General features: G+C 44.5%; 1 protein-coding gene across 8 annotated transcripts in view; it reads right to left on the reverse strand.

Annotated features, from left to right (window-relative positions):
- Positions 1 to 16,637, reverse strand: part of MYOF (myoferlin) — a 210,525-nt gene that overhangs the window by 97,784 nt on the left and 96,104 nt on the right. For all 8 annotated transcript variants that reach the window (XM_040437962.1, XM_040437961.1, XM_040437959.1 and 5 more), the window contains exons 6-12: positions 16,370 to 16,518; positions 16,069 to 16,197; positions 7,949 to 8,011; positions 7,794 to 7,844; positions 2,511 to 2,541; positions 2,280 to 2,395; positions 1,018 to 1,144 (exon numbers count right to left, since the gene is read on the reverse strand). In XM_040437962.1, the coding sequence (XP_040293896.1) occupies positions 1,018 to 1,144; positions 2,280 to 2,395; positions 2,511 to 2,541; positions 7,794 to 7,844; positions 7,949 to 8,011; positions 16,069 to 16,197; positions 16,370 to 16,518 (666 nt within the window). The remainder of the gene's footprint in view (positions 1 to 1,017; positions 1,145 to 2,279; positions 2,396 to 2,510; positions 2,542 to 7,793; positions 7,845 to 7,948; positions 8,012 to 16,068; positions 16,198 to 16,369; positions 16,519 to 16,637) is intronic.

Here is a 16,637-nt window from a genome sequence, read left to right on the forward strand (position 1 = left end):
ATTAGCCCTGCGCTGTGACATCACTGTGCTCATTAGCCCTGCGCTGTGACATCACTGTGCTCATTAGCCCTGCGCTGTGACATCACTGTGCTCATTAGCCCTGCGCCATCACTGTGCTCATTAGCCCTGCGCTGTGACATCACTGTGCTCATTAGCCTGCGCTGTGACATCACTGTGCTCATTAGCCCTGCGCTGTGACATCACTGTGCTCATTAGCCCTGCGCTGTGACATCACTGTGCTCATTAGCCCTGCGCTGTGACATCACTGTGCTCATTAGCCCTGCGCCATCACTGTGCTCATTAGCCCTGCGCTGTGACATCACTGTGCTCATTAGCCTGCGCTGTGACATCACTGTGCTCATTAGCCCTGCGCTGTGACATCACTGTGCTCATTAGCCCTGCGCTGTGACATCACTGTGCTCATTAGCCCTGCGCTGTGACATCACTGTGCTCATTAGCCCTGCGCTGTGACATCACTGTGCTCATTAGCCCTGCGCTGTGACATCACTGTGCTCATAAGCCCTGCGCTGTGACATCACTGTGCTCATTAGCCTGCGCTGTGACATCACTGTGCTCATTAGCCCTGCGCTGTGACATCACTGTGCTCATTAGCCCTGCGCTGTGACATCACTGTGCTCATTAGCCCTGCGCTGTGACATCACTGTGCTCATTAGCCCTGCGCTGTGACATCACTGTGCTCATTATCCCTGCGCTGTGACATCACTGTGCTCATTATCCCTGCGCTGTGACATCACTGTGCTCATTATCCCTGCGCTGTGACATCACTGTGCTCATTATCCCTGCGCTGTGACATCACTGTGCTCATTATCCTTGCGCTGTGACATCACTGTGCTCATTAACCATGTACTATCACAAAACTATTTGCATCAGTTCTGTGCTTTAGGGAAACCAACCATAAGCTTTTCCTGAACTTGCTGCTGAAACTGGTCATGGTGGAGTAGGGCCCCATGGTTCTTTATTACACCGCTGGATCCTTATATATGTCCCATTACTTACTCTGTGGGATGTCCTCAGCTCTGTAGATCTTAAGTAAGAAGGTCACCCATCTCAGTGCCACTCCAGTAGGAAGGAGGAGATTGCTTTCAATATCATCAGCTTCATTATCTTTTTCTCTTTTCTCCATCTAAAGAATGTAATGCACCATCATAGGCATGTTTAAAAAAAATAATATAAAAAGAAAATAATGTACAACAGACTAGCCCTAACTTTAGGGTATTCTTAGTCCTGACAGATGTTGGAGGGGCTTGCAACAGCACTCACTAAAGGCTCACATGTAGAGAATGAGTGAAAGGTTTTGCACATCGTATACAAATATAACAACACCTACTCAAATTGGGCAGTTCAACCACTACTAATGTGCGTGGTACCAAATATATAAACTCCAACAAAAACAGAGAGACCAGTACCACACTTCGACATCAAACATAGATGTATCTATCTTAAAAAACAAAACACTTCTATATGCAGCTTAGATCGACATGACGGGTCACAAGACACCACTATCCAAAACCCTGTTCTGATGTATAGAGATAAGTCTAAATAGAAATCCCACTGGATATTGGAGAATTTTGTGCTGGAAAATCCAAGATCATATGTGCCAAGAGAAACCAGTCTCCATTAAAGGGGAGCGCACTGCGCTTTCACACGGCTACCACTCCCATAAAATTTCTATGGTGCTGATAGAAATGGCGAGTAAATAGCTGGCTCAGCCATTTTCGGTGGCCCCATAGAAATGAATGGAGGGCAGCCACACATGCGTCCTTCTACACTTTGCCGGAAGCGTTTACGAAGCCATGGTGTCCGAAGGACCGCCCAAGATTCCGCAAGATCTCATACATCACCATGTGATGATGTCATGGGTGCATCACGTGACCGCATGGAACGCAGAACTCCAGATACTCCAAGTACGGACAAATCCTGCCCTGAATCTTGTTACGTAATTCAGCATCAATACAGCGATAAAAGGAAAAGGAAACCTATGTCGATATGTTTTGGGAGGATGATAAAATTGGTTTGATGCAATTAATGGAGACTGGTTTCTATTGGCACATATATTTTTTATCCTGGATTTTTTGCAGCACAAAATTCCCCAATACTCAGTGGGATTTATACTAGGACGTATCTTTATACATCAGAACAGTTTTTTTTGTAACTATGCGGCTGATCGTCGACCAGGGGTTCATTGGACTGTCATCATTATAAATCAAGCATCAGATCATCAGCTTCTGGATTATTGTATTCAGAAATTCCGTACTCACAGGGGGCTCATCTCCAGTGCCTATAACAAGCATGCTGACTTTCAGGTATCCTTTGGCTCCAGAGCTCAAGTCTTCAGGATCATGAAGTAGAACCCATTTTCGCATAACAGCATGACCTATAATAAAAACATCCAATAATTACTACTATTTCACCATCTACTATACATGTGTTCACCGAGCACTTAAAAAATTCAATTAAAAAGGGAATAAAAAAAATAAAAAAAAACTTACTGGGTTCATCGTATATAAAGCCGGTATCAATCTAATAAAAAGAAACAACAAATATGGTTAATAAAATGTACTGATAATCGGGCAATCTACTGCTACTAAAGAGAGATTATGTGCATTTCTATAGGTGGTTGGGGGGGGGGGGGGGGGGGGGGGATTCTGAAAGGGACCGTCAAGGATTTTTATATTGATGGCCTATCCTCAATATCTGATCGGCGGGGGTTTGACACTGCTCACCCTTGCCTATGAGATTCTTCAAAGCAGCACTGAAGTGAATGGGACCAGAGCTGCAGTAACCAGCTGCGTCCACTACATAACAGATGGCGCTGTGAAGTTCTGGTGCCCACAACTGGCTGCAGAGCTACTGCAGAATGGCTGATCAGCCAGTGAGTGTGGTGTGCCGGCCCCCCACTGATCAGATAGATAGATCTCTCTCGATCTCGATCTCCCTCTCCCTCCAACTCCATTAGGGACTGTTTACACAGCGTATTTTTTTGCCATAAACGAAATATCTCTGGCGGCTGCATGGGTTCTGCCTCCCATGCATTTCAATGGGAGTCCACTCTGGGGTTTGTTTGTGGAATGGCAGCTTAAAGACCATTCATAGGATTATGGGTTACAAACTGGCATGCTTACCAAATAGGGCCGCCCTTACAGATGCCAGCTTTATTTTTTCTAAAATACCCCCTCCGTTCCGGCGCTGTCTCCCCCATTGTTTTTGGCGCCTCATATGTTAATTTAGAGTATCGGTACAGGGAGGAGGAGACGCCAGGGTTTCTCAATGGGCGTCTCCTCCTCTCTGGCTGTGCCACGGTCCAATCACAGCGGAGAACGTCGCAGACAGGAGAAAAAACAGCTCACCTTTCTCCTGGCTGTGACGTTCTCCGCTGTGATTGGACCGTGCTACAGGGAGAAGGAGACGCCCATTGAGAAATCCGTCCATCTCCTCCTCCCTGTACCTAACAGGTGACAAAAACAGCGGGGGACACAGCGGCGGGAGGGGTATTTTAGAAAAAAAAAAAAAGTGCTGGCATCTGTAGGGGCCGCCCTATCTGGTAAGCATGCCAGTTCGTAACCCATAATCCTATGAAAGGTCCTCTTTAAAACCACACCAAAACATGATGAGGGACATGTTCCTTCTCCGTGTGGCCGTGGCTTCAAGCCACGGTTCTGCGAGCCTCAGGGCTGCTTCTATTGAAATGAATGGGAGGCCGAAACCACTGAATAAACCACGCAGCTGCTGCCACAGTTATGGTGGCCGTGTCAGTGTCAAAACTCCGGCACAAATGACACTGTGTGAACGGTCCCTTTAAGTGGTCATACACAGCCTGGCAAGACCATCGAATGTGTATTGGATGTTCGGCCGCCTTCAAGCTTTTTCGGGGATCAAACAGGCCCGATTCTTTGTTCTTCGGGGAGACAAGCCGCAGTGGCGTATTCCCATCTCCAAACGAGCTTTCAGCAGACAGCTACTGAATGTGTATGGCCACCTACAGGCAGTGGACACAGTAGGTGATCACATACAGGATACGGTAATAAATTCTATATATCCGAGAATCGCCTTATCGAAACTGTATTAAGAAAAACTGACCCTGTTGCCCATAGCAACCAATCAGAGCGCAGCTTTCATTTTCTTACACTGAAAATTAAAAAGCTGTGTTGTGATTGGTTGCTATGGATATATAAAAGAGGCTCTGTCTGCATAAACACAACCTTCCATGTACAAGACCTGCATGGACCAGGCCGCATCCAACATCGCAGGACCAAAGTGTGGCCTCAAGCTCCGGCCTAAAACAAAGGTTTATTAATCAGTAGAAAGTGTATTCCTTCTACAGAAATGGAGTCAGACCGGAAAAAACATGGGGAAGATTTATCAGAACTAGCATAGCTGCTAACTGTCCCGAATCTGCTGGGACTGTCCCCAATTTGCGCTGTCCCGTCGAAAATGAGCAGGGCTACCGCAAACCCTGGCCGCAATAGTTGTTCTGGGCAGGTCAGGGGCATTATCAGGCTCCTATGCCCTGATTTTACCAACTCAAATGCTGGTAGGTATGAACCAATGTAAAGGAAAACTGGTTTAGTTGCCCATAGCAACCAATAAGATTCCACCTTTCATTTTTCAGAGCTCCTTTGGAAAATGAAAGGAGTAATCTGATTGGTTGCCATGAGCAACTAAACTGGCTTTGATAAATCTCCCATTTTGTCCTCAGGGTCTGTTACTATGGGCCTTAGAGAGGATTTCATGCTAACCACTCTTCTCCTTTATCCACAGGACCTGGTGGCCAGGATCGTGGGAGTGCGCATAGGCCGGCAACTTTTCCTATAGTGTGCAAGTACGGCCACCGTTGCTGGATTGCAGGGTGGTCATAACCATGGAAACAAGCAGTTTACAATGTGATGGAAAAATGAATCCAGCCAGCAAGGGAAACAATATGGAAAACAATACATTAGTAAGTGCCTTGTATTAACTTTCTCTACATTTTCTGAAGCAAGACTACCACTGTGTTAGTTGGGAACTGCTTTTATTTCTACAGAAATCTACATGTAATTCATCACCCGTCATGCTGCAGATATATGTTGCTTAGGCTTCATGCACACAACCGTGCAGTTTTTTGCGGTCTGCAAACCACGGATCCACAAAAAACGGAAGCCGTCCGTGTGCCTTTCGGCAATTTGTGGAACGGAAGGCCCATAGTAGAAATGACTATTCTTGTCCGCAAAACGGACAAGAATAGGAGATGCTATATTTTTTTTGCAGGGCCACGGAACGGTGCAACGGATGCAGACAGCACACGGAGTGCTGTCCGCATCTTTTGCGGCCCCATTGAAGTGAAAGGGTCTGCACCCGAGCCGCAAATACTGCAGCTCTGATGCGGACCCGAAAAACGGTCGTGTGCAAGAGGCCTAAGGGTGAGATTCGCAGTTGAAATCCGCAGTCTACACTGACATGCTGCGGATTTAAAGGGGTTATCCAGGAAATGATGATGACCTATCCTCAGGCTAAGTTATCACTATCACATCAGCGGGGGTTCAAGTCCCGACATCCTCCGATCAGCTGTTTTATGGAGCCGCTGCACTTCGTGTAGCTCTGGTGAGTGATGCAGGCTCCCAGCAGCTTTCCTAGGACAGCGCCGTGCATCATATAGTGGCAGTGCTTGGTATTGCAGCTCAGTCTCATTGACTTAACCCCTTAGGGACGTAGGACGTACCGGTACGTCCTGTTTCCCGGGTCCTTAAGGACTCGAGACGTCCTAAGTTTAAAAAAAAGATAGCGGCCCGTCGGGGGTTAATTGTGACAGGATGCCCGCTGAAATCATTCAGCGGGCATCCTGTCACAACGCCGGGGGGGTCATGTGACAGACCTGCGGTTTGCGGCGGCGATCTGGCGTGCCATCGAGTCCCCATGTGGCTGTAGGGGGGACCCAATGGCATGGAAGGCAGCGCGATGCCTAAGGAAGGCATCGCGCTGCCTTCCGGTGAAGAGCCTGTGAGATCCAGCCCCCTTGATCTCACAGGCCGAAAGCTGTATGAGTAATACACACAGTATTACTCATACAGCCAATGCATTCCAATACAGAAGTATTGGAATGCATTGTAAAGGATTAGACCCCCAAAAGTTCAAGTCCCAAAGTGGGACAAAAAAAAAAAAAAAGTGAAAAAAAAAAGTTTAATAAAGTTTACCCCCCAAAAAATTAAAAAAGTTTCAAGTAAAAATAAACAAAAACGTCATTTTCCCCAAATAAAAAAATAAAAATTGGTAAAAAAATAGAAAAAAAAAAAGTATACATATTAGGTATCGCCGCGTCCGTGACAACCTGGTCTGTAAAAATATCGCATGATCTAACCTGTCAGATGAATGTTGGAAATAAAAAATAAAAACGGTGCCAAAACAGCTATTTCTTGTTATCTTGCCTCACAAAAAGTGTAATATAGAGCAACCAAAAATCATATGTACCCTAAACTAGTACCAACAATACTGCCACCCTATCCTGTAGTTTTTAAAATGGGGCCAATTTTTTGGAGTTTCTACTCTAGGGGTGCATCAGGGGGCTTCAAATGGGACATGGTGTCAAAAAAAACAGTCCCGCAAAATCTGCCTTCCAAAAACCGTATGGCATTCCTTTCCTTCTGCGCCCTGCCGTGTGCCCGTACAGCAGTTTACGACCACATATGGGGTGTTTCTGTAAACTACAGAATCAGGGCCATAAATATTGAGTTTGGTTTGGCTGTTAACCCTTGCTTTGTAACTGGAAAAAAATTATTAAAATGGAAAATCTGCCAAAAAAGTGAAATTTTGAAATTGTATCTCTATTTTCCATTAACACCTAAAGGGTTAACGACGTTTGTAAAATCAGTTTTGAATACCTTGAGGGGGGTAGTTTATAGAATGGGGTGGTTTCTATTATGTAAGCCTTGCAAAGTGACTTCAGACCTGAACTGGTCCCTAAAAATTGGGTTTTTGAAAATTTCTGCCTTTAACAGCCCCAAAAAATAAAATCATTCCCAAAATGATTCAAACATGAAGTAGACATATGGGGAATGTAAAGTAATAACTATGTTTGGAGGTATTACTATGTATTATAGAAGTAGAGAAATTGAAACTTGGAAATTTGCAATTTTTAAAAAAAAAATTGCTAAATTTAGTATTTTTTTTATAAATAAAATGATTTTTTTTAACTTCATTTTACCAGTGTCATGATGTACAATATGTGACGAAAAAACATTCTCAGAATGGCCTGGATAAGTCAAAGCGTTTTAAAGTTATCAGCACTTAAAGGGACACTGGTCAGATTTGCAAAAAAATGGCCAAGTCCGTAAGGTGAAATCGAGCCGAGTCCCTAAGGGGTTAAATGGGGCTGAGCTGCGACTAGGCCAGATGACCGATGTACAGTGATGTTACTGCCCTAGAAAGAGGCTGTGGCACTAAAGGTCACCCCCCCGCAGATCTGATACTGATGACCTATCCTTTATCTTTAAAATCCATACCACATGTCAATTTCCACATTGGTCATAGCAGATTTTTTCCGCAGCAAGAAGATTAGATTTTGTAAAATCTCATTCACCTTGCTCTGCCTATACATCTTATCTGCCCCGTGTGGATGGGACCTCAATGTCTTTTCAATATGGTGACACGCTGGCGGGACTAGACTACTCCTGTCCACTGAGAAATTGACTATATATATTATTTAAAGTGAGGCGACAGGGCGAAAAATTAAAAAAAATGGCATCAAAATTTGGGAGAACAGAAATAATGCTTTAATGTATTAGACACAATATATAATTTACCTTAAATTCTCCGATCATGCTGTCAGCTCTTATTGAGCCGGAATTGAACAACTATGTAATAGAGAAAAAACAGGATTATATATTCAATCGTGAAATTGAAAATCTCATACTACACTATCATCTCATACTAAATCATAAGAAAAGATGTCACTTACCCGCAGTATTACAGATTCATCAAACAGCTCTGACGGGGTCATGTTCACATTGTAGAAAAAAAGCTGTTCAATAAAAAAATAAATACATTACACCTGACATAGGGCTGGAAAATCATTTGTACACCTCTACCACAGTAGATGCGTCATTTGCAATACGTGCCAAGTCCTATAGTACTAACTTCCTAAGCTGCATGTGCCGTACCCCAGGGGGTATCTGCAAGTGGTTTGTTCTTATTGTACTGTGATGGTATGTTATGTAATGTTAATCCAGCATGTTATGGTTGGCAGGGACAGGGTTAATCAACCTATTCCTCCTCTTTTGGCAGGAGTGGGCTGGTCTGAATTCCTGTCTAGAGCTGGAGACTAGTGGAGAGTACCTAGTGAATTTAAAGTCCATGTGCTCCTTTTTTTTAAGCCCTCAGGATCCAGAGACTAATGATATCTGTGAGTTACTGCTTCTGCTACAGAAATAGCACGAGAGAGAGAAAGAAAGATAGATAGAATTTAAAATCTGGCCAAACATAAGAGTCAGTAAGGTAACCTGTGATTTCAGCTATTACAGACTTTGCTGCTTGTGAGGTATTACAGTTAAAACACCCGTCCCACTTAATCAAGCCGTGGTCAGACGTGCCTCTAAAACCTGTATCCCGCAGTGGCTACTACTGCCACAATTGCCAGATTACAAGAGTGCCATTTTTTGACACTCTGCCAGCATTCATACCTCACCATCTGGGGAAAGGATTTGCACTGTGTACAGATTCATGTTACAACTCCTATTAATAAATTACAACTCTTATTTTTTCACACAAGTAAAAAAAATAAAAAAAATGTTTATTCTTCTACCTCTGGCCTGGTTTCCTGACTCTTACCGCACCATACGCTGGCCATTGCACTACTACACCCCTTGCCTGGCACCCATATAAACACCAACATCAAGGGCACCCCAAACTACCATTAGACAGGAGCCCCAACTACAAGGAGTGCGCCAAGGCAAGAAGAGGTGCACCCTCGTCTCACTGCACCAGGCCAAGGGAGAAAAAGCCTGAAGGAAACCATTTACCATCCTATATTCAGAGCCACTACCACTCCCATCCTTCGCTCCATGTTTTAAGGGAAAATAATACAATCTACAGTCATGTGAAAAAATTAGGACACCCTTTGAAAGCATGTGGTTTTTTGTAACATTTTTAATAAATGGTTATTTCATCTCCGTTTCAACAATACAGAGAGATTAAAGTAATCCGACTAAACAAAGAAAACTGAAGAAAAGTCTTTTCAAGATCTTCTGTAAATGTCATTCTACAAAAATGCCTATTCTAACTGAGGAAAAAGATAGGACACCCTTGCCCCTAATAGCGAGTGTTACCTCCTTTGGCTGAAATAACTGCAGTGAGACGGTTCTTGTAGCCATCTACCAGTCTTCGACATCGGTCTGAGGAAATTTTACCCCACTCCTCAATGCAGAACTTTTTCAGCTGTGAGATGTTTGAGGGGTTTCTTGCACGTACAGCCCTTTTCAAGTCACCCCACAGCATCTCAATGGGATTCAAATCTGGACTTTGACTTGGCCATTCCAGGACTCTCCATTTCTTCTTTTTCAGCCAATCTTTGGTTGATTTACTAGTATGTTTTGGGTCATTGTCATGTTGCATGGTCCAGTTCCGCTTCAGCTTTAATTTTCTAACTGATGGTCTCACATGTTCTTCAAGCACCTTCTGATACACAGTAGAATTCATCGTGGATTCTATGATGGTGAGCTGACCAGGTCCTGCTGCAGCAAAGCAGCCCCAAACCATGACACTTCCACCTCTATGCTTCACAGTTGGTATGAGGTTCTTTTCTTGGAATGCTGTGTTTGGTTTACGCCAAACATGTCCTCTGCTGTTGTGTCCAAATAATTCAATTTTGGACTCATCTGTCCAAAGAACATTATTCCAGAAGTCCTGGTCTTTGTCAACTTTATCGCTGGCAAATGTCAGTCTGGCCTCGATGTTTCTCTTGGAAAGCAAAGGTTTCCTCCTTGCACACCTCCCATGCAAGTTAAACTTGTACAGTCTCTTTCTGATTGTAGAGGCATGTACTTCTACATCAACAGTAGCCAGAGCCTGCTGTAGTTCTCGAGATGACACTTTAGGGTTTTTGGATACCTCTTTTAGCATCTTGCGGTCTGCTCTTGGGGTGAACTTGCTGGGGCGACCAGTCCTGGGCATGTTGGCAGTTGTTTTGAAAGCCCTCCACTTGTAGACTATCTTCCGGACAGTGGAATGGCTGATTTCAAAATCTTTTGAGATCTTTTTAAATCCCTTCCCAGACTCATAGGCTGCTACAATCTTTTTTCTGAAGTCCTCTGACAGCTCTTTTGCTCTCACCATGGTGCTCACTCTCACTTCAACAGTCAGGAGCACACCAAACTAAATGTCTGAGGTTTAAATAGGGCAAGCCTCATTCAACATGCAGAGTAACGATCTACTAATTATGTGCACCTGGTGTGATATACCTGTGTGAGATCTGAGCCAATTTAAGAGGGAATACATGTGAGGGTGTCCTATCTTTTTCCTCAGTTAGAATAGGCATTTTTGTAGAATGACATTTACAGAAGATCTTGAAAAGACTTTTCTTCAGTTTTCTTTGTTTAGTTGGATTACTTTAATCTCTCTGTATTGTTGAAACGGAGATGAAATAACCATTTATTAAAAATGTTACAAAAAACCACATGCTTTCAAAGGGTGTCCTAATTTTTTCACATGACTGTACATAACACCTAACCCAAACCTGAACTTCTGTGAAGAAGTTCGGGTTTGGGTACCAAACATGCCGATTTTTCTCATGCGCGTGCAAAACGCATTACAATGTTTTGCACTCGCGAGGAAAAATCACGCATTTTCCCGCGACGCACCCGCATCTTATCCGGCCCTAAAACATGACGCCTGTGTGAAAGAGGCCTAACTGGGCCTGGAAACTAGGGAAGAAACAGGTTACCTCCTATACAACCCTAATCCGGGCCCTGACTACCTATCAATATGAATAGACCTTGAAGGTAGGAATATTCATAAGCAGGATACCTAGGCCCTGATTTCCCTATAAGGCCCTGGAATAAGTATAGGACCAGAGACAAGCCATTCCTCCCCAAATGGACGAATGGAAGTCTCTGTCTCAGGCCCAGATACAACAGGGAATATAAGAAATACAAACAAATGGGACACTTAACTTCTGTAGAGATGGAAGAACAGGAACACCAGAGAGGATCTCACACCAGCTCAGCCAAACCCAAATGAAGGGTGGGGTGAGACTATAAGGCTAGGTCTACACGACAACATTTGTTGCGTGACAATTTTTATAAAGGATAGTCTATGGTGTCCCACTGGGACATGTGACATGCTGCGACTGCAACGCGACAGTCGCAAAAAATCCATTCGACATTGGTGCAATAAAATGTTGCGCGACAAATGTTGCAGTGTAGTTGTGCCCCATCTGTCGCGCAACACATGTTGTCGTGTAGAGCTAGCCTAAAGAGTAGAAGCGATGACCACTGAGCAACAGCTGAGAAAAGGGAAGTGGTAATTAATCCTATCAACACTGAATCAAGAGAAATCAAGGAGGCTGTTAGATTCCTTCACGCTCAGCCAACCTTCTTGATTTCCTGACAGTCACCTGAGAGACCTTGACACCTAGCAGCCGAGAACCGCATCCCAGACAGGACAAGCAGATTACAGAGCTGCCGTGTTCTGTCCTCACCAGTGCTGGTACCAGTAAAAGGGCTTGTGTAAATTGCCTCTTCCAGCTCAGCAGCAACCAGTGCCAATCTGAAGGAGCACAGAGAAGTGCAAGCAATGCAGGGAAGCTACATTCAAGTCCACTTTCATCCATGTCCATTTATGGGCCCAATCAGTGTGTTACACTATAAGCTGCTTAGAGGAGCTGGGCATATACCATATACTGTGGGTGGAGGAGCTGGGCATATATACGTATACTGTGGGTGGAGGAGCTGTGCATATACCGTATACTGTGGGTGGAGGAGCTGTGCATATACCGTATACTGTGGGTGGAGGAGCTGGGCATATATACGTATACTGTGGGTGGAGGAGCTGTGCATATATACGTATACTGTGGGTGGAGGAGCTGTGCATATACCGTATACTGTGGGTGGAGGAGCTGTGCATATACCGTATACTGTGGGTGGAGGAGCTGTGCATATACCGTATACTGTGGGTAGAGGAGCTGTGCATATACCGTATACTGTGGGTAGAGGAGCTGTGCATATACCGTATACCGTGGGTAGAGGAGCTGTGCATATACCGTATACCGTGGGTAGAGGAGCTGTCCATATATCGTATGGTGGAGGAGCTGTGCATATACTGTATACTGTGGGTGGAGGGGCTGTGCATATACCGTATACTGTTGGTAGAGGAGCTGTGCATATACCGTATACTGTTGGTAGAGGAGCTGTGCATATACCGTATACTGTGGGTAGAGGAGCTGTGCATATACCGTATACCGTGGGTAGAGGAGCTGTGCATATACCGTATACCGTGGGTAGAGGAGCTGTGCATATACCGTATGGTGGAGGAGCTGTGCATATACTGTATACTGTGGGTGGAGGAGCTGCGCATATACCGTATACTGTGGATGGGGGCGCTGTGCATATACAGTTAGGTCCATATTAATTTGGACACTGACAAATTTAGTTTTTATTACCTGTTACTAAATCATATTCAAGTTATATTAATATAATGGACAAAGTCCAGACTTTTAGCTTTCATTTGAGAAGTTTCAGCTCCTTTACATGTAGAACCCTGTTTTTAAAGTGATCAAAAGTAATTGGACAACTGCCTCAAAGGCTGTTTCATTGGCAGTTGTGGGCAATGCCTTCATTATTTAATTCTCAATTAAGCACATAAAAGGCCTGGAGTTAATTTCAGGTCTGGTGCTTGCATTTTGAAGATTTTGGCGAGAAGTAAACATGCGGTCAAAGGAGCTCTCCATGCAGGTGAAACAAGCCATCCTTCATCTGCGAAAACATTTAAAAAAACATCAGAGAAATTGCTACACTATTAGGAGTGGCAAAATCTACAGTTTGGTGAATCCTGAGAAAGAAAGCAACGGTGACCTCAACAATGCAAAAAGACCTGGACGCCCACAGAAGACAACAGTGGTGGATGATCGCAGAATAATTACCGTGGTGAAGAGAAACCCCTTCACAACAGCCAACTAAGTGAACGCTCTCCAGGATATAGGCCTATCAATATCCAAATCTACCATAAGGCTCCATTCACACGTCCGCAATTCCGTTCCGCATTTTGCGGAACGGAATTGCGGACCCAATCATTTCTATGGTGCCACACTATGTGATGTCCAGATCCGGAAATGTGGATCCGCACTTCCAGGTCCGCAATTCCGGTCCCAAAAAAAATAGAACATGTCCTATTCTTGTCCGCAATTGCGGACAAGATTAGGCATTTTCTATTATAGTGTCGGCGATGTGCGGTCCGCAAAATGCGGAACGCACATTGCCGGTGTCAGTGTTTTGCGGATGTGTGAATGGACCCTAAAGAGAAGACTGCATGAAAGTAAATACAGAGGGTTCACTCCACGGTGCAAGCCACTCATAAGCCTCAAGAATAAGAAGCCTAGATTGGACGTTGCTAAAAACATCTTAAAAACCAGCACACTTCTGGAAGAACGTTCTTTGGACAGATGAAACCAAGATCAACCTCTACCAGGATGACGGAAAGAAAAAAGTATGGTGAAGGCACGGTACAGCTCATGATCCAAAGCATATCACATCATCTGTAGAACACGGCGGAGGCAGTGTGATGGCTTGGGCCTGCATGGCTGCCAGTGGCCCCGGGGCCCTAGTGTTTATTGATGATGTGACACAGGACAGAAGCAGCCGGATGAATTCTGGGGTTTTCAGAGACATACTGTGTGCTCACATCCAGCCAAACTGATTGGTCGGCGTTTCATAATACAGATGGACAATGCCCCAAGACCAGGACATTCTCTTTTTTTTCTTCAGGGCTGCAGAACGGATTTCGGATGCGTACAACACGCAGTGTGCCGTCCGCATCTTTTGCGGCCCCATTGAGATGAATAGGTCTGCATCTAATCAGCAAAAAACACGGATCGGATGCGGACTGAAACTACGGCCTTGTGAATGAGCCCTAACTCAGTTTCCATTAGACTACGTTCAGATGTGGCAGATTTCCTATGCAGCGTGGAATTTAGAGCAGGCTGCCGATTTTTTCAGATCTGCAGGACGCTCGTCCTTTTGAGGACACGCTGCAGGTTTCACCTTCTGCAATGCAGAGGGCGATATCCATAGCATGAGAGCAGAGAAATCCACAGATTTATTTCCAGCATATCCGCTGTAGAAAGAAAATTCACTACATGTGGACTCCCCCTTAATGTCAGAACAGCCAAGTGAGAATATTGGAAATTGTGTGGCCACTTCTGTTAGGAACGGATTCTCCCATTGTCAAGTGGCTGGATCCCATTAGGCACCCATGGCCTAACCTTATATACCATAAATGCCATTCATGGGGAAACCCCTTTAAAGCGAACCTGTCCCCCCCCGCTCCTGACATGTCTGCTTTTGTACCTACTTGCAATAACTATTCTGTTTTGTGCCATTCGTTTATTGTTCCTACTAGAAGTTTATGAATGAATTGGCAGCAGTCTACAATAAAGGTCCAGCTGGGTGTTACTAGTTACGGCTTGTTCACACGACCATATGGCTTTTTCAGTGCTTTGCGGGCAGTTTTTAACGGATCCGTTTTTTCAGTTTTCTTGTTTTAGTAGTGTTTCCTGTTCCATTCCGTATGGCATATACAGAAATTACATAGAAAACATTGGGCTGGGCATAACATTTTTAATTGATTGTTCCGCAAAAACGGAACGGATACGGAAGTATATTCCGTATGTGTTCCGTTTTTTTTTTTTGGCGGACCCATTGACTTAAATTGAGCCATGAAACAGGATTTGCGGGCAGTAATAGGACATGTTCTATCTGTGAACGGAACGGAAATACGGAAACGGAATGCATACGGAGTACATTCAGTATTTTTTTGCGGAACCATTGAAATGAACAGTCCCTATACGGAACTCCAAAAAACAGCCTGTATACGGAACGCCAAAAACGTGTGTGAATGAGCCCATAGTGTGTGTCCCTGCACAGTCTGACACTATCGAATCAGTGCTGCCAGTGGCAGACTGACTCTGCAGGGACACCCCCCTAACTGGTAACACCTAGCTGGACCTTTATTGCAGACTGATGGCAATTCATTCATGAACTTCTAGCAGGAATAATAGAACAGAACACAATCATAAAGAATGCTAAAAAAACAACAAACACATCTGACGAGGTGACAGGCCCTCTTTATGATTACACAAAACAATAGTTAAAGGGGTTGTCTCATCATGGACAATGGGGGCATATCTCTAGGACCCCCACCTATATCGAGAACAGAGCCCGCAAGTGAATGAGGGCGCACTGCGCATGCGCAGCCGCCCTCCATTCATTTTCTATGGGGCTAGCGAAAATAGCCGAGTGCTGGCTCGGCTATTTCCGTCGGCCCCATAGAAGTGGATGGGAGCGGGGGCCACGCATGCGCGGTACGCTCCCATTCAGCAGTAGGACCCGCACCTATAAGACAATGGCGGCATATCCTAGCGATATGCCCCCATTGTCCATGATGAGACAACCCCTTTAATGGGGTTGTGCAGGATTAGGGGAAAAAATAAATCCTGTTTTTGTTGGATTGGGAACGGTGCCACTCTGTCCATAGGGCTGTGCCTGGTATAGCAGCATGGCACATTAGCTGGGCATTGTTTTGGGAACAGAAAAGCACTGTTTTTTCTAATGCTGGACAACCCCTTTAACTTCTCCCTGCTACATCTGTAGACATGCCCATAAAAGTCCTAAATGTAAAACCTAATTACAGGATTGAATCGTTTCAGAAACTAAAGATCTGATGCAGTGACCTTTGACACTGGGCATGTGCATTTAATTATCAGCAGCATGTGACAGATCTCTAACTGCAGCTATATTGCTGTACCACCAGAGGGCGCAAAAAGAGCACGTACGGTAGATTTTGCAAAAGTGATTTGATTCAACCACTGACCTCATCAAAGTAGGGGTTGTTTCCTCTTTTGATTCTTGTTCTGTGGGTCTGTCCGGCTACGCTGACCTTCACCACAGGTTTTATGTTGTTACCAGGCAACTGCCGCCCTTCAATCACTCGAATCCTGATCTGTCAAGGAGAAATGTAAAGAATAAAAAAAAATAAAAAAAAAGTAACAAGCGCTGCTTTTCTTGGAGAATTACACAGCAATGGTGTATTATATCTGACACCTCACTGTAATGCCACTGGCCCGATCGAGCCCACCTCGTCTAATACACAGCACATTTCCCTGCAAAATTACTTGGAAATCTTGAGCTTTGTTGGACAGGATCCTCCTGGTTTTCTTTCCTTTTGTAAGACGTCTGGAAATTTGATTTTCGGTCTGACCAGGAACCCCAGGCATGTATGGGTTAAATCCTGAATCAACAACATCTTCTTCATCTTCATTATCTAAGGAGGCAGAGGAGGCAAGTTAATCTAGAAAGGTGCACCTAAAAGGCAGCGGTGTAAAAGCATTTCTGCAGCTTTCCTATACAGATAAGGACCCGTTCACATCAGCGCAATTATTT

The sequence above is a fragment of the Bufo bufo genome, chromosome 6 (genome assembly GCF_905171765.1).
Source record: "Bufo bufo chromosome 6, aBufBuf1.1, whole genome shotgun sequence".
Lineage (NCBI taxonomy): Eukaryota > Metazoa > Chordata > Amphibia > Anura > Bufonidae > Bufo > Bufo bufo.